This window comes from Panthera pardus, unplaced genomic scaffold, assembly GCF_024362965.1.
Source record: "Panthera pardus isolate Hobbes unplaced genomic scaffold, ASM2436296v1 HiC_scaffold_24, whole genome shotgun sequence".
NCBI classification, from domain to species: Eukaryota; Metazoa; Chordata; class Mammalia; order Carnivora; family Felidae; genus Panthera; species Panthera pardus.
The window spans coordinates 32,114,008-32,141,553 of record NW_026526810.1 but is presented as its reverse complement, the minus strand read 5'-3'; the positions used below and the strand labels follow the sequence as shown (position 1 = coordinate 32,141,553).

At 35.3% G+C, this 27,546-nt stretch overlaps 1 protein-coding gene across 1 annotated transcript in view; it reads right to left on the bottom strand.

The window, feature by feature from the left end:
- DENND4A (DENN domain containing 4A) overlaps positions 1–27,546 on the bottom strand; it is a 132,051-nt gene that overhangs the window by 62,532 nt on the left and 41,973 nt on the right. Inside the window, exons 4-12 of the mRNA XM_053888937.1 lie at positions 26,419–26,668; positions 16,578–16,647; positions 15,853–16,022; positions 14,521–14,762; positions 11,735–11,801; positions 10,291–10,349; positions 7,978–8,122; positions 7,511–7,686; positions 3,459–3,559 (exon numbers count right to left, since the gene is read on the bottom strand). Coding sequence (XP_053744912.1) covers positions 3,459–3,559; positions 7,511–7,686; positions 7,978–8,122; positions 10,291–10,349; positions 11,735–11,801; positions 14,521–14,762; positions 15,853–16,022; positions 16,578–16,647; positions 26,419–26,668 — 1,280 coding nt within the window. The remainder of the gene's footprint in view (positions 1–3,458; positions 3,560–7,510; positions 7,687–7,977; positions 8,123–10,290; positions 10,350–11,734; positions 11,802–14,520; positions 14,763–15,852; positions 16,023–16,577; positions 16,648–26,418; positions 26,669–27,546) is intronic.

Below are 27,546 nucleotides of genomic sequence, written 5' to 3'. Positions count from 1 at the left end.
TAAATAAAATTCTATACATAATTTATTTGCCACCTAAGATGACATGCTGCTCTATTTCATGTCACTGTTTTCCTATTCCAGTACTTATGAGCCACTTCCAGATTCTCTGCTTGTTGTAAGGTTTACTTGGGAAACACTGTCGTCTTCCATGTCTATTTCCAACTCTATGGTCACTTTGAACCCTCAAGGATATAGGCCCCTTCCGCTGTCTGTATTTCACCTAATACACAAAAGAGAACCTCAAATACTGCTATACCATTACTGACCATTTTTTAAACAGTAAGTATTAAATCATGGACCCTGAATGGGCCATTGTTCTAAAATACCAAGAGATTAAGTATATGAAGGTTTAATTCTTCTTATCGGTAATTCTGGATCACTGTCAAGGTATTCTTATATAAGCTTTTTACTGAAACATTCTATATCCCAATCAATTTTCATTTTGATTAATTTCCTAATGCATTTGGTAGGCTTCTATTTTCAAATTATTTGAGGTAAGGACGGCATTAAGATCCACTGAAGGTGAAAGCTTAAAACCCAGCTCTCACCCCACTAAAATCATCAGCACTTTCTAATTTAAACCATCTGTCTTAAATTTTCAAAATTAAACTTCTATTCTCTGTATGAAGAGAATGTTATACAAGAGGAAACCCTTATTTTTTAATTATTATTATTCATTTATTTAATTTACATCTAAGTTAGTTAGCATATAGTCCAACAATGATTTCAGGAGTAGATTCCTTAATGCCCCTTACCCATTTAGCCCATCCCCCCTCCCACGACCCCTCCAGTAACCCTCTGTTTGTTCTCCATGTTTAAGAGTCTCTTATGTCCATCCCCCTCCCGGTTTTTATATTATTTTTGCTTCCCTTCCCTTATGTTCATCTGTTTTGTCTCTTAAAGTCCTCACATGAGTGAAGTCATATGGTATTTGTCTTTCTCTGACTAATTTCACTTAGCATAATACCCTCTAGTTCCAGCCACATAGTTGCAAATGGTAAGATTTCATTCTTTTTGATTGCTGAATGATATTCCATTGTATATATACAATGGTATATCATCTTCTTTATGGTACCACATCTTCTTTATCCATTCATCCATCAATGGACATGTGGGCTCTTTCCATACTTTGGCTATTGTTGATAGTGCTGCTATAAACATTAGAGGGTGTGTGTTCCTTCGAAACAGCACACCTGTATCCCGTGGATAAATGCCTAGTAGTGCAATTGCTGGGTCGTAGGGTAGTTCTATTTTTAGTTTTTTTGAGGAACCTCCATACTGTTTTCCAGAGTGGCTGCACCAGCTTGCATTCCCACCAATAATGCAAAAGAGATCCTCTCCCTCTGCATCCTGGCCAACATCTGTTGTTGCCTGAGTTGTTCATGTTAGCCATTCTGACAGGTGTGAGGCGGTATCTCCTCGTGGTTTTCCTTTGCATTTCCCTGATGATGAGTGATGTGGAGCATTTTTTCGTGTGCCGGTTGGCCATCTGGATGTCTTCTCTGGAGAAGTGTCTATTCATGTCTTTTGCCCATTTCTTCACTGGATTATTTGTTTTTTGGGTGTTGAGTCTGATAAGTTCTTTATAGATTTTGGATACTAACCCTTTATCTGATATGTTGTTTGCAACTATCTTCTGCCATTCCATGGGTTGCCTTTTAGTTTTGCTGATTGTTTCCTTCGCTATGCAGAAGCTTTTTATTTTGATGAGGTCCCAGTAGTTCATCTTTCTTTTGTTTCCCTTGCCTCTGGAGATGTGTTGAGTAAGAAGTTTCTGCGGCCAAGATCAAAGAGGTTTTTGCCTGCTTTCTCCTGGAGGATTTTGATGGCTTCCTGTCTTATGTTTAGGTCTTTCATCCATTTTGAGTTTATTTTTGTGTATGGTGTAAGAAAGTGGTCCAGGTTCATTCTTCTGCATGTCGCTGTTCAGTTTTCCCAGCACCACTTGCTGAAGAGACTGTCTTTATTCTATTGGATATTCTTTCCTGCTTTGTCAGAGATTAGTTGGCCATATGCTTGTGGGTCCATTTCTGGGTTCTCTATTCTGTTCCATTGATCTGAGTGTCTGTTTGTGTCAGTACCATACTGTCTTGAGGAATACAGCTTTGTGATACAGCTTGAAGTCCGCGACGGTGATGCCTCCTGCTTTGGTTTTCCTTTTCAAGATTGCTTTGGCTATTCAGGGTCTTTTCTGGTTCCATACAAATTTTAGGACTGTTTGTTCTAGCTCTGTGAAGAATGCTGGTGTTGTTTTGATAGGGATTGCACTGACTATGTAGATTGCTTTGGGTAGTATTGACACTTTAACAATATTTGTTCTTCCTATCCAGGAGCATGGAATATTTTTCCATTTTTTTGTGTATCTTTTTCAATTTCTTTCATAAGCTTTCTATAGTTTTCAGTGTATAGATTTTTCACCTCTTTGGTTAGATTTATTCCTAGATATTTTATGGTTTTGGGTGTGATTGTAAATGGGACTGATTCTTTGATTTCTCTTTCTATTGCTTCATTGTTGGTGTATAGGAATGCAACTGATTTCTGTGAATTGATTTTATATCCTGCAACTTTGCTGAATTCATGGATCAGTCCTAGCAGGTTTTTTTTGGTGGAATCTTTTGGGGTTCCATATAGAGCATCATGTCATCTGTGAAGAGTGAAAGTTTGACCTCCTCCTGGCCGATTTGGCTGCCTTTTATTTCTTTGTGTTGTCTGATTGCTAAGGCTAAGACTTCCAATACTATGTTGAGTAACAGTGGTGAGAGTGGACATCCCTGTCTTGTTTCTGATCCTAGCGGGAAAGCTCTCAGTTTTCCCCATTGAGGATGATATTAGCATTGGGTCTTTCATATATGGCTTTTATGATCTTGAGGTATGATCCTTCTATCCCTAATTTCTTAATGGTTTTTATTAAGAAAGGATGCTCTATTTTGTCAAATGCTTTCTCTGTATCTATTGAGAGGATCATGTGGTTCTTGTCCTTTCTTTTATTGATGTGATGAATCACACTGATTGTTTTGCGGATACTGAACCAGCCCTGCATTCCAGGTATAAATCTCACTTGGTAGTGGTGAATAATTTTTTTAATGTATTGTTGGATCTGGTTGGCTAATATCTTGTTGAGGGTTTTTGTATCCACATTCATCAGGGAAGGAAACCCTTATTTTTTCCATGGTATTTCAGTAATGGTAAAAGTAAGGAAAACAATTACCTCAACCTCTTTTTCAATTTTACTATTCTAAAATGGCTCTATGAACATGTAGCAGATATAAAATAAAATATAATAAATTTTATAAATCTATTCAGCTTCTAACAAAGTTTGCTTTAATGTTCATTTTCCCTTAAGACTATAAAAACATTTCCCTTAGATAAAATAAACAATATCCTTTCACTAGCAAGGCAAAGTAACTGGAGTCCTTTCTCAGATTAAATTACTTCCTTTAATTAAGTTATACACTTACATTTTGCCAGCTGCTGGTGCAAATTATTCAGTGTGTTCATCAGATTTTTACATGGTTTCTTTGGAAGTATCTTCCAGGCTACATTTTTCTTGTCACCAGTTCTGAGATTAAATGACAACAACAATGTATTTGTTAGATGTTTTGTTTTTTTTTTTGCTATATATATATAAAAGGTAAAAGAAAACATATATTGAATAAAAAATAAAATACATACGTACAAAATGTATGTACATATATACAAAAATAAAATATTATAATAAGAGAAAAATACTACAAGGATAAACTGGGATGCAGAATATTTAAAAATTAACTTACACAAGAGTAGAACCTTATACAAACATAGCGCAAAAAATTATAATTATGTTGGTATTGGGTAAATTCGACTTGCAGTGGAATCATGCTAATCACTACAAACTTAATATGGTGGTCATTACTCTCAAACCCCATTTAAGAGTCTTTAGACACCTCAATACTGAGAAAATCCTAGCAACAGGAGGTTTTTTTCTTATAGACTCTGACTTTAAGAACAAGCACTGTGGAAAACTTGCACTTGTAAAGACAAAATGAACTGAGGATCCAGAAAGCTTATCAAAATACTGCGGTATATTTAAGTATTTAGTTTCTTAGTTTCCTAAAAGTGGAAGTAAAATTTGCTTTTGTTTCTTTCAGAAAATAACTAATCCATGATATTAAATTATTTGAGCAAAGGATAATACTCCAAAGTACTTTTATAACTATAAAAGAGGATATCTGCTTGAAAGTGCTATCTTTGTTTCTACAACAAACTCCTATAATCTCTTTTATTAAAATTATTAGGACACAGTTGTTCTTCCAACCACACGTGCAGTAAGAAAAGAGCATGGTGATAAAATACCATAAACCTTTTGGACTTCACTATAGCTTTTTTGATTCCATTCTTTACTTATTAAATCTTTCTTTGTACTTCAGAAGCCATATATATATATTTTTAGAAAACTTGAAAAATGTAGAGAAAAAGGAGAAGAAAAGTGAATCACTCATGTACTAACCACCAAAAACAACACAGCACACGTGTGTAGTGGAAGTTGAATTTATTTTTCTGTTCCCTGTACCTCCCACAGAACAAAAAGGGCAAAATCATCACCTTGGAAACCAAACAAAGAAAAAGGAGTGGATGGGAAAGCTTAGGCTAAAAAGAACCACTGTCTTGGAATCTACCCTATCTTTCCACAAATGAGGATAAAAATACAGATAGATGGAACAGGGCCACCTGCAGATGTCCCACTGCGAAGGTTTTATTTTATAATGTGGCCGGGAGCACGGAATCCTGCATTACAGTGAGAAGACAATGTGGAACACTTTTTACATTATTTTCTGGATAAAACTTTGCAACACAGCACTCCCACTGTACTTTATCATTCACTGTGTGCATGCTGGCCTTATAAAACTAAATTATGAGCAACTTCAGAGAAAGAAGTGTACTTAAGTGTACTTAAGAGAAAGAAGTACACCAAGTTGCCCCTTTATTTCCAGTACCTATCAAAAAAGGGTGCTGAAGATAGATGAACAGAATCTTGGTGTCCATTCATTACACCTAATTACTGTTATTTACTCATGTTTTTACTCATGGTGATTCCCAAAATAACCAATAATCGGTGGCAGAGGAATTAGTTTTAAACCTGGATGGTGATGGTTCCAAAATCTAGCGGGCAGTAGATGCTATGTGCCCCTTCTGATAAATTACTTAAAAATCTAAGCTTTGGGGGTGACTGGCTGGCTCGGTGGAGTGTGTCACTCTTACTCTTGGGGTTGTGAGTTCGAGCCCCATGTTGGATGTGGTGATTACTTAAAAATAAAATCCAGAAATTCTGGATAAAGGAAACTAGAAAGCTGTTAGTTCACTAGCTTAGTCCTTCCATACATTTGGAAGGGTGATAATATCAAGAAGGAATACTACTAATGAGTGCCAACAACTCATGTTTTCTTTGATTCTTTAACTCACTAGTGATCAAAAGAAAAAGACAAAAATAAAAAAAATTCTTTTAACAAACCGGAAGGAAAGTATAAGAAGAGGGAAAATGTAATTTATTACCACAATAAATACAGTATATACCAATTCACCACCCTGAATTTCATTTTTTAAAAATACTATGTCATTGGGGTTGCCTGGGTGGCCCAGTTGGTTAAGCGTCCGACTCTTGGTTTTCGCGCAGGTCATGACCTCATGATTCATGAGTTCGAACCCTATACAGGGCTATACACTGTAGTGCACTGACAGTGCACTGACAGTGCAGAACCTGCCTGGGATTCTCCATCTCCCTCTCTCTCTGCCCCTACCCTCCTCATGCTCTCCCTAAAAATAAAAAAAATAAATTAAAAAAAATTATGTCATGTAACATCAACAACTGGCCAAAAAAAAGATAATACTTTAATATCTAAAGAATTAAATATTCCTGGTAATGAGTGAAATGTTCCTGATAAAGAATATTAGACTCTATCAATCCCATGTATAAAATGGCTTTTATGCACAAAGTACATCCCATATTTACTTGGTTAGGCATTCTCTGAAAAAAAGCTTTTTGACAACGTATATACTTTATAATAGAAAAGTATTCAGGGTGCCTGGCTGGCTCAGTAGGTTAGGCGTTCGACTTCAGCTCAGGTCATGATCTCACGGTTTGTGAGTTGGAGCCCTGCATTGCGCTCTCTGCTGTCAGCGCAGAGCCTGCTTGGGATCCTCTGTCCTGCTCTCTCTCTGCTCTTCCCCTGTACACTTGCGCACAGGCATTCTCTCTCTCTTGAATGTAAACCTTAAAAGAAGTATTTTTTTGCTGTAATATATTATCATTTTATATTATTTTTATATTATCTATTTAATAGAACACCATCTTTTCTAATGGTTTAGGCACTTGAGGATTTGACATACGTGACAAGACTAGAATTAATGTAAGGTTAGAGAATTCAATCAAAACGCTTTAATATGAAACACGCTTAGTAAAAATGGAGAAGAACCTATTGCACATATACATATTTAAGTTGTAAAAGGTGTACTAGCTTTTGGGCTTTACTAACAGACTAACTTGTAGTTATTTTAAATATGTCCTGTGAATGCAGTGTGTTCAGTGCACCAATTTCCTTTTCCCTGAATAGCATAAGTATGATTCAACTGAAAATAAGGGATATGAGCGAACAACTGAATTATAAAAAAACTATGAAAAGATAGCTCCAGTAGCTACAACTTAAATATTATTCCAATAAAAAGAGAGGAAGACTTATAAAACCCTTATATTCTAAAAGTATAAAGGTGATAAAATCATTTATAACTTAAAAGTTGTTTAATTTTTTTTGAAGTACTAGTATACTAATAGTATTACACAAGACTAGAAACAGAATTTGAATACTATACCAAGGTATAGTATTCCAATTCAATTGGAATACCAATTATACCTTGGATATATACCTTGGATACACCTTGGATACTGGAATACCAATACTATACCTTGGTATAGTATTCCAATTCAATTTGTGATTTCACCTGTACTCATCTGGAAAATGGTAAATAAATTTTTGTTTTGTTTTTTTAATGGTTATTTATTTTTGAGATAGAGAGTGCTAGCGGGGGAGGGACAGAAAGGAAGGGGGACAGAGGATCCTAAGTGGGCTCTGCACTGACATCAGTGAGCCCACTGCAGGGCTTGAACTCACAAAAATGTGAGATCATGACCTGAGCCAAAGTCAGACACTCAAATGACTGAGCCACCCAGGCGCCCCTAAATTTTTCTGTTTCTAACCTCCATTTCCCTTCTGCTAAATTTCTACATAAGATTATAATGTTTCTTAAATATTTAAAGATCTGAGGCTTAAAGGTATAATTTGTTTACAGTACAAGCTCTCTAATACCCTAAATCTATTCCATTGGAGAACAGAACGGGTTGATTCAAAGATGGTATAACCCCAAAACAAAAACAATACAGCTCAAAAGAATTCTAATTCGCATTCATAAAATATACAATTACATACATATACTACTAAGTTGTAAATTACTGAGTAGAGAATCACTAAAATGTACTTACTGAGAAATGGTGTTGGTGTCTAGGTCAACACAACTGACATCTGGTGGAGGGTCATAGAGATCAAAGTATCTTGAATCAATTCCTACTATGAATGGACATGGTGCACTCAAGACATCTGCTAAAGCCAGTGGGCAGAGAGGAACATATGGGCATGGCCAGTGGAAAGGGAAAATCATCTTGGATAAACAAAAGACAGGAGAATATTTAGCTGTTTGGCATTGAAGCATAATTTATCAGCACACACAAAAAACTGTATTTAAGTATTCATACCTAAAGCCTAACACTTGATAACCAGTGAAATAATTACAACTAATATGAAGTGTCAGAAAATTAAAATTGTTTTCACAACATAAAAATTCATTACTCTCTGAATTTTAGTTAGGCTTTTAAAAAGTAACTTTAAATTAGATGAATCAATTATGCTTAAAATGAAATTGACTGCCAATGACAAAACCTGTAATACTCACAGACACTAATGCTTCTGTCACACTAGTAAGCACGGAAGGGCGTAGGGAATGGATGAGAATCTTATGTTCTGTTACTGCAAACACAAGTAGTGTCACAGCATTTTCAGGGCCTAAATTTTGAAGTAGTGTTGAAAACTTGCCACCACTGTCAATCCAAACAAAAATATATAATTAAAAGTGTATATATTCAAATATCTCATTATCCAAAATAATGAAACAAGGTCATGATTGGGTTAGGATTATATTATACATTCAACTTTAGACGCGATTGCTGTCCTTATGTGTGGAAAACATTAGAAATATACTATGAAAACAATGAAGTTTTCTGAGGTTTCAAAATCATCAGATTTTTCTACAGTGTATTCAATATGGAAAAATGAAAAGTCATTCTTTTTTTCAGAAAAAGATCTGCTGGGTAGATAATGTCCGAATAAAGGACTCAATCTATAGAGGGATGCTTTAGTTGAAAGCAAATTTTTTAATGAAATTTTTGTTAAATGGCTCACCTTTCATTGTTAATTGTCAGAAAAAATATGACTTACAGGCCCACCTCCCTTAAGGCAAGCACATACATTAAGATTTGGATTTACAAATAGATTATCTTTACTATTGTAATGAAAAGAGTAATATGAAATTGAGAGGTACGAAGTGATGGTATATACATACAAAGCAAATTTATAACCCAAACTGAGACACTCTGTGTGGTAACAAAATACTGGACTAAGTAATTCAGTAAGCCAATCAGTATGTTGTCTATATAATTGGCTAAATAATTGGCTTCACCAAATTAACTTTATTTTTATTTTTTTATTAAAAAACTTTTTAAATGTTTATTTATTTTTGAGAGAGAAAGAGACAGAGTCAGAGTGAGGGAGGGCAGAGAGAAAGAGAGAGGGATTACTGTCAGCCCAGAGCCCAATGCGGGGCTTGAACTCACAAATCTAAGATCATGACCTGAGCTGAAGTCGACGCTTAACCGACTGAGCCACCCAGGCGCCACTTAACTTTTTTTTAAATAAAGCAAAACTAGTAACAATTCTCTTGGAGAAAGGAAAACACATCCACAAAAAACTTGTGCATGTTGGTAGCAGCATTATTCATTGTAGGCAAAAGTAGAAACAACCCAAATGTCCCTCAACTAATGAATGAATAAATAGAAGTGATCTATCCATACAATGGAATATTTGTTGGAAACAGAAAGGAACAAAGTATGATAACATGGATGAACTTCAGAAACATTATAATAAGTGAAAGAAGTCACACACAAAAGGCTACATATTATATAATTCCATTTATATGAAATCTCCAGAATAGGCAAATCCGTAGAGACAGAAAGTTAATCAGTGGTTGCCTTAGGCTGGAGAGGTGTGTTTGTCTGTGCGCACACACACACACACACACACACACACACACACGTGTGTGTGTGTGTGTGTGTGTGTGTGTGTGTGTGTGTATTTGCGTGAGTAGAAATGGCAGAAATTCTTTTTAGAGTGATGTAAATGTTGTTTATAGTGATCTCCATATATCTCTATTCACAGAGTGAATATAACCATTGAATTGTACGATTTAACTGGGTGAATTGTACAGTATGTGAATTATATCAATAAAGCTGTTACCAAAATTAAAAAAAAGGCCTCTTGGGTAATTTAGGATCTTTTTATACATAGTCACAGTCAGTATTTCTAGTTTATTTTTCACTCAAACAAAGGTTAAGAAAACACTGGTTGCTCTGGACTGAGACCTAGTGATGAAATAATCTGCAATTCTTACAAAATTAATGTCAAAGATGGCAGCTGGTCTCCCTCAGGTATGTGCTACAAAATAACTTAATTATATTGTAACGATTTCTCTGCTAGAAAATTACACTGCTAATTAAATTTCAAGAACTGATACTTTAGAAAAAATTTATTTCATAATTTCTTGGAACTTTTAAGGGATGAAATACATTATTTTATTCCATGGTTAGTATTTATGAGTACCATTTTATTAGGGGGTTAAATTTAAAATTAATTACATTTGAATGTTCTTCAGAGGGTATTTAAAGTTAAAAACCATTGTTTTCATAATCTATATACACATATACTTATTTATGCAATAATAAGTACTTGATAATAAATGGATACACAAAATACCAAACTATTGTAAAGGTTTTTCTTTTTTCTTTAAGTAAAAGGAATTTAGATAACAAACAATTAAATGAGAAGTCTTTCCAACAACATTTGCAATTTTTCCTAGGAAAGAGAAAATATTTGAATGTCACTTTAGCTCACACTAGATTTAGAGAAACATAAATAGAAAGGAAATTCTACTTGCCTTAGTGGAAGAGGTGAAGAAACAGGTTGACTGAGAATCAGATTATCATGTGGTGATAACTGGAAGAAGATTTACAATAAAGTGTTTGAAATATAAAGATGAGCTTTAAAACACCACTTTCTGGAAAAAAATTTTTTTTGGCTAATGCTGACATCCATCAAGTTTCAAAATAACCATTAACCTGTATAGGAACTGTTTATATCACTTAATAAGATCTTGAAAAGTACATCCTAACCACTGACCTAACTACTAACTTCCCCTACTCTGAATTCTCTTTTCTCCTGTTCCTCAATGTTCCCCTAATGTCGTTTTAACAAAATTTTATTGGGAGACTAAATTATTCATTTAGTACCACAGAGTCAGGGCTAGTAAACCTATGGTCTCCAGGGCAAATCCACAGGCCATCTGTGTTTATGAATAAAGTTTTATTGGAACACTAGCCATGATCATTTGTTTAGGAATTATCTATAGCTGCTTTTGTGCAATAAGAGCTGAGTAGTTTTGACAGAGACAGGATGGCCTATAAAGACTAAAATATGTACTGTTTGGTCCTCAAAAGAAAAACTTACCAACATATATATATGTGTGTGTGTATATCCTGGCACTAAATATCAAGAAGAGAGGGAGGATATGTGGATATACAGACTGATTATAAAGATTAAAAAAATGACTTTTTTTCTAGACATTTTATCTGTATCAATATAATAATGCAATTATTTTTATCTACATTTTCAAATTTATGCACATTTCCACAAATTTGTAAATACCTATTTGCCAAATACTTCTAATTTTGAATGACACCGCACTCCCATTAAGGGTTGTGATAAATACAGTAAGGCACATATAGTGATAACACATAAAAATATTTTCTTTATATAAATCACTTTGTAAATGGTGACTAAATAAGCAGATATCTTACAAATCAAGACCATAAATAAGAAATGTAAACAAAAGAGAAAAGATAGTCAATTGGGAAAAGAAATAGGGAAAAAAATTATTCATTTTGAACTTCCCCATCACAAAGATATGAACACTTCTCCCTGCATAATATATGAAAGCACACCACTTTTTCTTCTATTTATTCTAAAAAAAAAAAAGAAAAAAATATGTACACACACACACACACACAAGCACCCCTTCGGGAATAAATGCCAAAAACACAAACTTTCAATTACCTATAACAAATTTAGGGAAAGAAGTCCCTTTTGGTGTGTTCAAAATGTCTACTGTTGTCTACTTTAACTCTTCAACCTTTTACCTAAGAGGAAACATTAGATGTCTGTCTGGGAGACAATTAATAAAACAATAAGGGCCCAAATTCCAACATGAACTACCATCTGGTTCTCATTTGATCTTTTCCTCCATTTAAAATTGTTATTCTTATGGTATGTTTTGACAGGGCTAATAATCATTTAATAAGGCACTTACATCAAGAAAATCTTACCTGAACTAAAATCCGCGGCCTCTGAGGAGATGGAAAAGGAACTTTATGCATAAAATGAGAAATATGCCTTAAAAACAAACAGACAAAAACCCAATTGATTCCAAAGTGAACACCATATACTATAAAGGTCAGCATGTCACCACAAGTCCAAGTTGAGTCAAATGCTCTGTGTACTTATAATTTCGAAATCCCTGGTACTACAAAAACAAGTGAACAAACTCCAAAAATCATTTGTCCCATTAAAGTTGCTTCTACCTAACTCCAGTGGCTTTTCATATGAATAGTTCCTCAGGTTCAATAATGTTTGTGTTATCACCATCTCAAAAGCCAGTTTAACTTTTACCTCTTCCTCAGTAGGTAATATACAACATATTATGTGGACAGTGATCAAAGAACTTAATGATTGTTTTGTTGTTGTCACAGAATGCCATTTTTCCTTGAAATAACAATTGATAAAGTTATCCAATGTTAGGTACTCAGCAAATTTTTTCTATATAAAAATGAATAAGGTGAGCCTATTGCTTCAAGAAAAATAACTCATAAGGGCTCCTGGCTGGCTCAGGCAGTGAAGCGTATGACTCTGAATCTTGGGGTTGTGAATTCAAGACTCACATTCGGTGCAGAGATTGCTTAAAAATGAAATCTTTAGGGAAGCCTAGGTGGCTCAGTCAGTTAAGCATGTGACTTCAGCTTAGGTCATGATCTCACGGTTTGTGAGCTTGAGCCCTGCATCGGGCTCTGTGCTGACAGCTCAGAGCCTGGAGCCTGCTTCAGATTCTGTGTCTCCCTCTCTCTCTGTCCCTCCCTTGCTTTCACTCTGTCTCTCTAAGAAATAAAATGAAAACATTAAAAAAAAATTTTTTTAATGAAATCTTTAAAAAAAAGAAAAAGAACTCATGGTATTATAGCCAGTAAATTCAATTCAATTCTAATTCAATAAATAAAATTTTAAGTGAAAATTCTAATGTTGCCACCATGTACTTGATAACTTCTTGATACTGAAAAAAATTTTCTGATCAAATAGGTGGTTCTATTAACAAATGAAATTTATCTATGTTAAACGCCATGAACTGGTATTTCCAAATGACCAACGTATGATGCTACAAAACCATGCATGTGTAAAAGTTCCACTTAGAGTGAGAAAAATCAATAGATTTTAATGTAACAGAAAAAGTCCATTACTAAAGCTTTAGATTACACACTGTGAATAACCTATAACAAACTTCACTTGTCAAATTTGGGGCAGTGTCAAAGCAGAAATTCCACACGATTTTCTGAAAAGGCTATTCGAAGGCTCTCCCTTTTCCTACCTACATACCTGTGTGAGGCCAGGTCTTTTTCATATACTTTTACCCAAACAACATATTGCAACAGATTGAATGCAGAAGCATCCATGAGAACCTAGCTGTGTTCAATTAAGCCAGACATTAGAGATTTGCAAAAATGTAAAAAATGACTCTTCTCACTAATTTTTTAAAGAGTTATTTAAAAAAAATACTTGTTAACATGAAATTATTTTAAAATATTAAATATTGGGGCGCCTGGGTGGCTCAGTCGGTTAAGCGTCCGACTTCAGCTCAGGTCACGATCTCGTGGTATGTGAGTTCGAGCCCCGCGTCGGGCTCCGTGCTGACTGCTCAGAGCCTGGAGCCTGTTTCAGATTCTGTGTCTCCCTCCCTCTCTGACTCTCCCCCGTTCATGCTCTGTCTCTCTCTGTCTCAAAAATAAAATTAAAAAAAATAAATAAATAAAATAAAATATTAAATATTTTCTCCATTTTAATTTCTATTGTAGCAAATATTGGCAGATATAACACATAAAAAAAGTTCTTCAGGGGTCCTCATTTTTTAAGAGTATAAAAGGGTCCTGACACCAAAAAAAAATTTGCTAACTGCTAGAGCAAAATACTGAGATGAAAGTGAAAAAGAGTAATATTAATATTGTACACTGAATGTTCTTATGATAATTCTATCACTTCCCAACAATCACTGAACAACTTCTTAACAATACAAAAGAGGTGGGGCACATGGTTGGCTCAGTCAGTTAAGCGTCTGACTTCAGTTCAGGTCATGATCTCACGGTTTGTGAGTTTGAGCCCTGCATAGGGCTCTCTGCTGTCAGGGCAGAGCCTGCTTCAGATCCTTAGTCTCCATCTCTCTGCCCCTCTCCTGCTCTTTCTCTCTCTCCCTCCCTCTCAAAAATAAACAAACATTAAAAAAAAAAAAAGAATACAAAAGAGTTTAAGTGACAGATGGTATAGAATAAATAATCAAATAGGCATGAAGATATTTGGATCTCATTTGCAACAGATCTTATTGCATAAAACATTATTCACTTTTAGTGATTTTAAGGTAAATCACTGAATTTTTAAAAAGAATAAAGAATACATTTATCTAATTTTTTCTTTAAATTCATGATGTCTAAAAGTAGTAGGGAATATTTTTAAAAGTTCATGATAAACCCAAATTATTTGGAAAATAAGAATTACAAAACCAGCAAAAAAACAAAACAAAACAAAACAAAAAAAACCAGTTAGGATCTCCAAACTTCACAAGAGCATCAAAAAATGAAATATTCATTTCATTCTGTTAGAGATATATTTAAAATAATGTGGCTGTAAAAGTATAATAGAGAAATATTACCTAATTGAAATAACCAAATTCTTTTTTCAAATAACTCTCGAGAAATCTAGTTTCCATATAAAATTTACTGAATTACCAGTTCAAATATACCACACATAATGGAATTATCTGCTAAATTTTGAACCAAGAAGGATTCTGACTTACTTCTCAATTGGAAGGACATGAGGTCCAGAGATAGAATAACGATACAGAAAAGTCAGAAACTTCCTGAATGCGTCAAAAAAAGGCCAGTGAGAAAGAAGACAGATGCATTTATTAGTGTGAATTGTTTTGGAACTATCAGATTTCCCATCTGCTGATGATGCTAAACCCAAGAGAAGTCTCTGTTTTTCTGTGAGATTTTCCTCAGAGTATGGTTCATAAAACTGAATAGCAGCACCATAGACCTGGAAAACAAGAAATATATTTAATAAATACACCTTATATCATTTATTCGAATCATATCATTAAATATTTAATGGAGGAGCCATTACGAGCTAGGCCATTAAAAGCCTTTTAGATGCCCATGAGCCAGGCAAGGTGCCAGGTAGCAGGAACACAGTGGTGAACAAACATCTCTCTTGGTTTCTCGGAGTATGTTTAAAAAAAAAATAATAATAATAAAACAGAAAACACTACACAGTGCTACTCTCACATCTCATTATTGAAAAAAAAGATGTTTCAATTAAATCGAGTTTGTTTTCTGAAGAGCGAAAGCAATTGAATCAATATTCTCTATAACAAAATGACTGAAAATATTTAGTAGACAATGGGACAGAATTCTAGACAAGGAAATATATATTCCAACTTCAGGCAATTCACTAAATTTCTGTGGACCTCAATTTCCCAATCTATAAAATGAGGATGTTAGACTAAATGATTTCCAAGGTCTTTTCCAACTATCATACTCTATGATTCTGAATAGCTTTGCATATATAATAATGTCTTTTGTATTACTCTCAAAGCATCTGGTTGACACAAAATGAAGCAATGAAAGATCATCATTTGACAATGAAAAAAAAAATCTTTTGCCATATTCACAAAAAAGCACTGGGGTGTATGGGACAGAATGAAATTTCTCTTTTCCTTTATCTCTGAATATAGTTATTTCAACCAAGTGGAAGAGGTATGTGTAATAGATTCAATTTAACCAGTTTTTTTTTTTTCCTACTGTTCCTTACATTATATAAAACTTAAGACCTGAAAATGTACAAGAGGGGCACTTGGGTGGCTCAGTCGGTTAAGCGTACAACTCTTGGTTTTGGCTCAGGTCACGATCTCTCAGTTTTCTGAGTCTGAGCCCCACATCAGGCTCTGTGCTGGCAGCATGGAGCCTGCTTGGGATTCTCTCTCTCTCTCTCTCTCTCTCTCTCTCTCTCTCTCTCTCTCTGCCCCTTCCCTACCCATGCTGTCTCTGTCTCTCTCAAAATAAATAAACTTAAAAAAAAAAAGAAAATGTACAAGAAATTTGTCGACAGTTGTTAAAACACACAGTACCTTTTCAGCTGAGGCTCCAGTTAACACAAATGTAGAAAAAACAGGGAGAGGGTATTTGCTATTTGGTGGCCAACATTCAATAGTTGCACCCATTGGTAAACAAAATAGGGGAACAGATTCTGGGAGTGAGAAAGACTCATAATCTTCTTGAGGATATCTACAAATTAGACCTATAAAAACAATAATAAATATTAGGTCATCATCTCTTGAATTCAGGTACTCAAAATCTGAATGATGCTAAAATGTTTTATAACTACTTAACATTATATTACATACATGTTCATCAAATAGCTCTGAATGTTTCAGTAGAATACATCCAGATTTTTATCTTCAAACATTATAACTATTCATAATAACTAATTAATATTTATCAAGCTTCATCCATGAAGGCTAAGTAAGACAAACAAGAAAAGATTATCCTAAAGAAACATACACAGGTACAAACAGAATCCTAAAACTTTAGTTTGTGGTCATACTACCTTGAAGCAAATGAAAAACTCGTTTTTTGACATTTTCAACACGGTTACCCATCTTCTTTTAAAATCAATCTTCCATTGAGTATCCAATAAATTTAAGGATGAGACAAACAGAAAAAAAAAAACAAAACCCATGGGTTGTGGTGACAGTCCTGACACTAATACATTATAAGATTTCTTTTTCCTTAAATTTTACTAGCCTTCATAATACATGTATATATTAAGTATTGCATGAAAAATTATACTTACCAGCTTTGTAAGATATAGTGTTAGTCTTTGCCACTGACTTTTTATAACATAAGTACACTGCTGATCCCCACTGAATCAAAAAAAAAAAAAAAAGGAAATATCATTTAACTTTAAAAGGTAGTAACTTAATAAAATGGACTCTTTGATATCTCCAGTACATATTGTCTAAGATGTAGTAACAGATTTCTGTTAGCTATTTTCAGTTGGTTATTTTGTCATGATTTTATCAGAGTTTTTGCCCACTTTTCTTTCAGAAGTAATATTTCATGTTTTCTTCCCCACTGTAACAGCAATAACCTAAGGAAAATTTGTTTAAAATAATTAAGTCATGACAATTTAGATTTTATTCCAACTCCAAACTTTGGGCAGAAATGATTAAGAAATATCTAGGGGCGCCTGGGTGGCTTAGTTGGTTGAGTGTCTGACTTTGGCTCAGGTCATGATCTCACAGTCTGTGAGTTCGAGCCCCGCGTCAGGCTCTGTGCTGACAACTCAGCACAGATTCTATGTCTCCCTCTCTCTCTGACCCTCCCCCGTTCATGCTCTGTTTCTGTCTCAAAAATAAATAAACATTAAAAAAAAAAAAAAAAAAGAAATATCTACCCATGGGTATACCTTCCTTTAGATTCCACAGCCTCTTTCTATAGTTCTTTATACCAAAACTTAAGAGTTATAATTTCCTATATCTGTTTCCGTGTTTCCCATTCTCTCCTGAATTCATTCCCAATCAGGTTTTAATCACACCATTCCTTAAAAGAACAATTTAACAACTTTAATGATGCCAAATTTAACAGTTGGTTCCTAGACTACATCTTCTCCAACCTCTCAGCACAGATCTGGACAGCACTAATGACTCCCAAAACATGTTCTCGCCTTTTGAGGCATCACATTCTCCTGGTGCCTTCCCACCAAACCTCTGGCTACTCCTCAGTCTCCTCCTCCCCTTTTCCCTGATCATTAAATGTGATCTCTTCTTTCCTTTTCTTTCTGTGAATGATCTCATACATTTAGTCCCATCGTTTTGGAGAACAGCTACTCCCAAAGGAGTCTCAAATTTCTAGTCCCAGCTGCAACAGAAATGGGGAAGACTGTGGATAAAGCAGACTTGGGGGTTGGGGGTGAAGAAAAGGAGTTCAGTTTTAGACATAAGTTTGAAACATCTATTAGACATCCAAGTGAAGAATCAAATGGAGCTAAAGTGAGGTCTGAAATGAAGATGTGACTTGGGAGATTTGCTACTTGACATTAGATGATGACAGATACATGCACACAGACACTCCCTTACCTCCTCTGGGCTCAACTCCAAACAACACTTCATCAGAGAGCCCTTCCTTCATCACCTTACATGCAATAACAATCTTCCTTCTACCCTGTCCCGTCTTCCCTATCATCCCTTCTTGCTTTCTTCTTCCTCCACAGCACTTACTACTACTTGGCATATTGTATATTGTCTTACTTATCAGTGCAAAGCCCAAAACGGGGCTCAATCCTATGACCCTGGGATTATGATCTGACTCAAAATCAAGAGTTGAGCCGAATGAGGTTTAAACCTACTGAGCCACCCAGGGACCCCAGGATTTTATTTTTAAGTAATCTCTACACCCAACTTGGGGTTCAAACTCACCACCCTTAGATCAAGAGTCACATGCTCTACTGACTGAGCCGGCCAGGCACTCTATAAGTTAAACATTAAAAGCATTTCCAGAACAATGGTTCCTCTTTCTTTTTGCTGAACCTTGTGTGTGAAAAACTTCAGAAAACCCTCTTTTAGTTTTGATATCTGTGGTTCTTTTCCTCCAGAGTCCCATAACTTTTACTGTTATCTCCAAGTCCTTGTTTTTTATTTTTGAATATTCCTTTTGTTTTCTGCCATATTCAAGTGGTCATATAGTTCCCTTCTTATCATCACAAAGGTTATCATTGAGGGTTTTTTGTTATCTTGAAAAACTGGTTTATTGGGAATTGGAGTTGGGACTTATCAATAGAAAGTCTTATTTATACATTTGTACACATCTCAGAAACTAAAAGCCTAGTTCGCCTACATTCATAATATCCACTTGACTTTTATACATCCATTCTTTTGATGCAAAAATACTAAACCATTTATAAAAACAAAATGCCAACACGGTAATGAGGATAATTTAATGTCGTGAGCACAATTTAACATACTGGTCTGCTGGAGACACATGAAAAATATTTAGGAAAGCAAGAAAAATTTTTAGATGAAGAGTCAACATATTGCATCATTGTTCATAATAGATCCTCCCCACAAAAGGGAAACAATCCAAGTGTCTATCAGTAGGTGAATGATTAAAATAAACTGTGGTTCATTTATTAATGAAATGCTTGCCACTGGTTCAGATGAAGAAATAAAATCTGTATCAACTTTACTAATTTTCAAAAACATATTAATGAGTTAAAAAAAGCAAATCACAGAAGAATATATTTAGTATATCACCGTTTATGTGAAATGTAAAGGTACACAAAGTAATAATATATATTTATAGATGTATAGTAGAAAGTTTTAAAATACATGTGAATGAAATGCACTAGCTTCAGGCTAGTTGTTAACTCTGGAGGACAGAAAAGGATGGAAGATGAGGCTTTGGCTAAACCTTTAAATTTTTTTTTTTTTTTTTTTTTTTTTACAAATTAAAACATTTGAAGCAAATATGTTACATTGTTTACATTTGTTAAATATAGAGGATGAGCACAGGGTGTTATAGTAGTCTCTTTTTAAAATTCCTTTTTAATGGCTATTTATTTTTGAAAGAGAGATAGAGCACGTCAGGTGGTGGGGGGTGCGGTGGGCAGAGAATCCCAAGCAGGCTCTGTGCTAACAGCAGCAAGCCTGACGCAGGGCTCGAACTCATAAACTGTAAGATCATGACCTGGGCTGAAGTCAGACACTAAACTGACTGAGGCACCCAGGCACCCTATTATAGTAGTCTCTTAATAACTAGAAACATATCGTAAAGTTGGGGCACCTGGGTGGCTCAGTTGGTTGGGTGACTGACTCTTGATTTCAGCTCAGGTCATGATCTCACAGTTCGTGAGACTGAGCATGGCATCAGGCTCTGTGCTGACAGCATGGAACCTGCTTAGCCTCCCTCTGCCCCTCCCCTCTGCTTGTACTTGCTCTCTCTCTATAAAAAATAAAGATAGTAATAATAAAATAAAAGTTTAATTTATAAATTCAGTACCCATTTGTGGTACACACTTTCAAATGTCTTTTTTTTTTTTTTTTTTTTTTAGGAAATAGGTACATGATTTAATTACTTGCTTAGTTACTAACTCTACTTTTCTAAACAATCCTGATAAATCTTTTTTTTTTTTAATGGACATTCTTTTTTTTTTTTAATGTTTATTTATTTTTGAGAGAGAGAGAGAGTGAGCAGGGGAGGAGCAGAGAGAGAAGAGGACACAGGATTTGAAACAGGCTCTGTGCTGACAGCCTGATATGGGGCTTGAACTCACAAACTATGAGATCGTGATCCGAGCTGAAGTTGGACGCTCAACTGACTGAACCATCCAGGCTCCCCTCAAATATGAACATTCTTAAATGGTTGTAAAACAAAAGCCATTTGGATAGAATATTTAAAAAAAATACTCTCGATGAGTCAAAAAGTGAGGAGATGGTCACAAATTTGCCAGAAATTAGCTGTGTGAATCAAAGCATCCAGACTAGCAGTTTTAAACCACATGAGCAGTTTAAGATCTTTTCTGGCTCTAAAATATGCTTCCATTGTAAGTCAGTCAAAGTCTAAATCATTTAAGTCTTACAGTCCAAAACTTGAAAACAAATAGTTCTTGCAAAGTCTTTCCACAAGCTTAATGGGAGGGTGGGGAAGATTCTTTTTGAGGCCAAAGCTATAAGCCTGGTACAAAATATCAGGTAGGAATTTGAGGAAAGATTCACCACACATCTCACATCCATTACCTTGGTCTTTTGTTTTTTTCCCTGGTTTAGAAACCTGATAGATGACTTTTGTTCAAGCTACCTAACCTTCAAAAAAGAGTCAGCTACGTAACTATTGCTGGGTATTATCAACACATCATTAATTTAATCCCTACCACTTCCTAATTCTTTACATATACATTAGACAGATATGAACATAAGTCTTCTATATTGGATGTTTATTTAAAATTTTCTGAGTTAGAAGTCCCTGTACATCTGCTTCAAAGAACAAAATTTGCTTTTACTACCTTACAGTCGATGGAAACAAAGATTGGTAACAAAAATAAACACAACCCACTACTTAAAAAAAAGACATCAACTGCTAAGATCAGGCAAGTTTCCCTATACTCAGGACCGATACATGTATGGATAAGAAAATAAACATTTAAGGGATTTTATTCCGGTAATATTTCTTAAAAATTTTAGGAGGAGCTTAAGTACTGGGCAAAAATAAAATTTAAAAAGCTCTTCTTTGGGGTGCCTGGGTGGTTCAGTCGATTAAGCGTCTGATTCTTGATTTCAGCTCAGGTCATGATCTTGGCTCAGGTCATGATCTCACGATTCATGAGATGGAGCCCTGTGTCAGGCTCTGTGCTGAGGGTGCAGAGCCTGCTTGCGATTTTCTTGCTCTCTCTGCCTGCCTCTCTCCCTCTCTCTCTCAAAATAAACATTTAAAAAATTAAATTAAATTTAAAAAGCTCTTCCTTGCTGAATGTCAATTGTATCTCAATTGAAAAAAGGAAACAAAAGCTTTTCCCCAGACATTAAGTACACATAAAAGGGACTGATGAAGCAGAGTTAACCAAATTTATAGCTAATATTTATATAGCACTCTCTGTGTACCAGACAGTATCCTAAGTTAGTTAAAAATATTAATTCATTTAATCTTCACAAAAATAAAGTACAACTTTATCCCTATATCGTGGACGAGGAAACTGAGGCACAAAGAATCAAGGAACCTGTCTAATCACATATCTGGATTTCAAATCCACTAGCTTAGGTGGAGTCCATTTCTGTTCACACTGTGTTACATTCCTCTTCCTTCTTTTAGTAGAGAATAAATGCTGACAACATTGGGACCAATGTTTCAGGATAAGAAAACATAGAAAATTCCTATCTCTGGGTTCAGTTTCAATGCAGTAAGTCTACCTTGAGCACCCTGATTAACTAATAAAACCTAGAAACGGTTCTGATGACATTATCAATTTACTTTGTGTCAAAACCCAACAAATCCACAAAATAAATGGAAAATTCACCAATGGGAAAATGGCAAGTTACCTGTGAGCCTGCATAATCTTGCTAAAATTCCAACCCAAATCTGAAATGATATTAAGCAGGACATTGTGTCATAAAAGCTTAAAAACCCTTCTTACGGGGTGCCTGGGTGGCTCAGTCAATTGAGCATCAGACTTTGGCTCAGGTCATGATCTCACATTTCATGGGTTCGAGCCCTGTGCTGACATGGAACCTGCCTGGCATTTTCTCTCTCTCCCTCTTTCTCTGCCCTTTCCCTGCTCATGCTTTCTCTCTCTCCCTCAAAATAAATAAATAAGCTTTAAAAATTAAAAAAAAAAAAAAAAACTCTTCTTGACATCACTATCAGTACCACATAAGGCTTGTAAAACTGTTTGCTACCATGATCTTTTTTTTCCATCATAATCTCTCCAACTATCACATGTTATCACCAAATCAAAATAATATGGAAGGATGGCACAAAAGGATAGGGCATTTTGTGTGTGAATGGCTGTTGACAAGAAAAAAAAAAAGGTCATCTAATTAGGGGTAACACTGCTGCAGACTATTCTTTTTTGATACAATTTGGATCATGTCAATATCTATTTTTTGAATTACCTATTTAAAAATTTTAAACAGAGGGGCGCCTGGGTGGCGCAGTCGGTTAAGCGTCCGACTTCAGCCAGGTCACGATCTCACGGTCCGTGAGTTCGAGCCCCGCGTCAGGCTCTGGGCTGACGGCTCAGAGCCTGGAGCCTGTTTCCGATTCTGTGTCTCCCTCTCTCTCTGTCCCTCCCCTGTTCATGCTCTGTCTCTCTCTGTCCCAAAAAATAAAATAAACGTTGAAAAAAAATAAAAATTTTAAACAGATACTGATACTACCTAAAGTTGCAGGTTTTTCTTAAAGAAAATTTTCTTAAAGAATTGAAAGATACAGATAATACACATTTAGTGCTTTCACACATCCCATGTGTACTGGGACACAGTTGTAAATTCATTTAATCATCACAATAACTTAGATGCTATTATCATCCTCATTTTACCATTGTGAAATCGATGCATAGAGAGACAAAGTTACTTGCCCAAAGTCACAGAGCCAGTGTCAGAATTAGGATTCACAGCCAGACACTCTGGCTCCAGTCTGTGCTCTGAACCACTCGGCTATATTGACCTTAACCACTATAACACCAATCTATTTTACTGTCTTACTGAGGGAGTTAAAAATATTTTTCAGGGTCTCAAAATCTGTACTATATCCAGTCACAGATCAATACACCCCAGTTCTTCCTCTTCTAGCTTTATCTAAACCTTCAGTGTTTCTCATGTTGCTAGCTTAACAGAAAAGAGAATAATAATTAAAAAAAATCAACTTCCCATAATAAAAACTTAATAAGTATGTATACAATCTTAAATATTGGAGGACCTGAGTGGCTCAGTAGGTTAAGTGTCTGACTCTTGATTTTGGCTCAGGTCATGATCTCACTGTTCATGCGATTGAGCCCTGCGTTGGGCTCTATGCTGACACTGAGGAGACTGCTTGGGATTCTCTCTTTTCTTTTCTCCCTCTCTCTCTCTATCCCTACCCGGCTCACACGCACTCACTCTCTCTCACTCAAAATAAATAAATAAACATTTAAAAAATATCTTAAATCTCAGCAAAGTATTCATTTACATAGTTATAACAGGACAATGTACATATCTGTTTTGGGATAATTAAGAAATTAAGTTTGAAAATTTGTGATTAAAAATCCAATTATTTACAAAGTTATATTTAAAAAACCCAGCTTTCATATTTTGTTGGTAGGATTATAATTGGTTAAGCCTTTCTGGATAAAAATCTTAAAAGTAAAGCTTTGATCTACAAATTTCAGGACATATCATAAGGGAATAATTTAGCAATGCCGTATAGTGTTTAAGAGTTTGGTTCTAGAGTTCTATAGTTTGGGTCCGAATCTTGGTTCACCTGCTTACTGAAGGTATGAATGACCTTGGGGCAAACAACCTTTTTAACTCTCAAATTTCCTTCTCTGTAAAATGTGGGTGGGAAACACTACCCAGGGGGTTGTGAATTAACTGAATTAATGGATATGAAATACTCAGAATAGTGAATAGCACATAAGAGCTCAATAAATGTAAATTATTCTATGGAAAATTTAGTTGTGATTATGTTCATAACAGCTTTGCTTATAATATAAATAAATTGAATCTAAATGTCTTACAATAGAAGATGGAATAAATACATTGTGGCAAAATCCATTTAATGCAGTAATATTATGCCATTCAATGCAGTTATATATTAAAATATGCTCAACCTCCACAGTAATGAAATGAATGCAAATTAAAATTAGAATGATTTCTTGCTTTATTAGTCAATAATTAAAAAGCGATTGATAACAACCATTTTTTTAAAGTAGGCTCCATGCCTAACATGGGGCTTGAACTCATGACCCTGAGACCAAGAGTCACATGTTCTAACTGAGCCAGCCAAGCACCCCAAGGGAAAGGGAATTCTCTCTTTTTTTTTTTTATGTTTGTTTATTTTTGTGAGAGAAAGAGACAGAGTGTGAGTGGGGGGAGGGGAGAGAGAGAGACACACACAGAATCTGAAGTAGGCTCCAGGCTCTGAGCTGTCAGCACAGAGCCCAATGCGGGGCTCGAACCCATGAACCGTGAGATCATGACCTGAGCCAAAGTCAGACGCTTAACTGACTAAGCCACCCAGGTACCTCAGGAAAGGGAATTCTTAATGAAAGTGCCACAACCCTTTCAGAGCAATGTGTCAACACTTTTCAAAATGTACAGCATACCCAGGGACCCATCAATTCCACTTATAATTATTTATTCTTCCAGAGACACTCCAAAAAATACACAAAGAAAAAGGTACAGGCTTGATCAAAGCAGCATCACTAATAATGGGAAGAACTGGAAATAACTTGTAATCATTACTTTTTATTCTTATTTTCTGGAATAGTATATAATTATTATAAGAATTAAATAGAGAGTTCTATTAACTCATGAAGGTGGATAGTGGAAAAAAGCTTCTATCAGAATATATAGAAAGTTCCAATTTTTGAAAAATAAAGGATGAATTCATTCACATTATGTATATTGCACACATATCTGAAAGGACAAAAGGCCTGAAAGGACACAAGCCAAATCAGTAATTGGTAATCCTGGAAAGGGATTACAAAAGATCAAAGTAAGAACAAGAACTTTCACTTCATAGGCCTACAATTTGCTCCCCCTCTCAATGTTTTGGGGGGTGGCACACATTTCTTTTTAAAATTTAAAACAGCAATAAAAGAACAAAGACAATTACAGATCATGCATAGCCTTAAGGCTACTGAAAGGACTTTGACTAAGAGTGAGATGGGAAGCCATTAAGGGTTGTAAGCAGAGGAGTGAATAGGATGCAATTTATGTTTTACAAGGATCGCTCTTGCTGCTACATGATGAATAGGCTGTAGGAAGAAGTAGAAGCCTTGATCAGTTAGACCAGGGATCTGGCACACAATGGCTTGCATTTGACCCAAGGCCTGTTTTTGTACACCTGAGCTAAGACTAGTTTTTAATTTTTAGGGGTTTAAAAAAAAGAATATGTGACAGAGACTGTATATGACCCACAAAACTTATTATTTAGCCCTTTAAATGAAAATTTGCCTGTCTCCTAAATTAGAATACTATTGCAACCATCCTGTTAAAAGGGGATTATGGCTTGGACCAGAGTTGTAGCAATGGAGAGGCTGAGTATTGGTCAAGTTCAAGATATGTTCTGAAATTGGAGTCAACAGAATTTACAGAAGAACTGGATGAAAAGTAGAAGAGAAAGGTTAAGGATTACTTCAAGGTTTTTAGCCTGAGTAACTAGAAGAGTACAATTTTCACTGCATCATATAGAGATTAGGGCAAAGGGAAGGAGTTAGCAAAGGCAGAAGTGGAATGATGGGTAAGGTAGGAGGAAAGAGCTACAGAGTACTCAGGAAGAGAATCCATCTTACCTTCCTGCCACTGTTTCAAGAAAGAAGTGATCAGCTATGTCAAAACCTACTGAAAAATTGCAAATTAAAACCACTGAATTCAACAGCAAGAGCAATATTGGTGGAATGGTAGAGACAAAACCCTAAGCTAGAGAGAGTCAAAGTGAGGAAGGGGACAGAATATAGTCACGTCTTTTGAGATGTTTTACTGTAAAGGAGAACAATGAAATGAGGCAATAGACAGAGGCAAACATACGAGTCAAGAAGTTTTGTAAAGATGGGAAATATTGCAGTAGGCTTTGCGTGCTGGAATAAATAATGCAATAGAGAAAGACCAATGATTCCTAAAAAGTAGAAACATTGCTGAAGCCATGTCCTCAAATACGTAAGTATGTGGGATCTAGCGCACAACTGAAGGGGTTAACCTTGGCTAGTGTATTACTTTTCCAGTAAGGGGAAAAATAATCTTTAAATTGGAAGAAAAAAAAAAAGCCAAATTGCTTTTTGCACAGTTCCTTTTCAAAGTACAACTATTTTCCCAAAAAGGAAAGATCCACTATCTTTAAAAACATATTTTTTAATTCAGTTATTATGCTCTGCTGTTTTTCAAAGATTTTAAATCATGTTCTTTTCATCAGTGGCTAATTTTACCAGTACAAAACAAGTCACTTACCATACTGTTATTGAGATTCTTGTCGACTTTGCAAAATGTGTGTGGTGGGCTTTCTCCTTTACTGGGTACGATAATACATATGTCTGTGACAGCCAACGTATTCTGAGTCATGTTTTCAGAGGCTCTTCGGTAAGTGATATAAATTTTTTGTGATGAGGTACTGCCACTAATATTTGCAGGGCGTCCATATGGAGTACTCTGAATAATTTCACACCCTTGTTTCAATCTTTCTTTCCAGTCGTATAAAACCCTAAAACAAAAATACATAAATAACTACACAAATGCAAAACATCTTCAAATAGGATAGGTAATATTTTCAGGTATCATCAACTGATCCTTAAACGTAGCAGATATTCCAATCTTACAGCAAGTCTGAATTGAACCATCCCGTGTAAAACTAAAGGGTAATGGTTTCCCTGCCCAAAATTAAAATAATGTAAGGAAAAGTCAGATTACCTCTTAGGTTTGTTGGCATAAACCACAGAAAGGCAAGGATTAAGTGCAGACGCACCTGCTGTGGCACTCCATTTAACAGATGTGTTTATTTTTGTCTCTAAAACCAAGCATCTTTTTTAGAAAAAGCAACTTGGTTTTAGCCAAAGTTATACTTTTACAAAAGGCTCCTTGCCAGACAGTATAGAACCTGCTTACACACTTTTACTTCCAACGCTTCCCTCAGGTTTAAGAGACAGTTTTAGGTTTTCAAAAGAGAAAATAACCTCAAATCCACCTTTAATCGAAAGGATGGGTGAAAGACATAGGCTTTTTTTCCTTCTTCTTTTTCTTTATTGTGGTAAAATGGTAGGATTTTATTAAAGGGCAGGCCAGGCATCTGTTCCTTAAGTCTTCTAAAAAGTACTTGGGGATACAAGGAAAATGTCATACTGGAGTAACATCAGTCTATTCCCTCAGAGAATTCACTGATTTGTACTTGGCATGAGCCAATGAAAATTTAAAGCTCTACTACACTAAGTGTGTTTCTGCATTTGCTATAAAAACTGTTGTAACAGGCAATATCCTCAACATCAGTCAGTATTTCCTTTTATAAAATCCCATAATTCAAATAAAATTAAGTGCCAAAAACTGGTCAAATTATTTCACTGTAATATAATTTTTAATTTCCCTTTA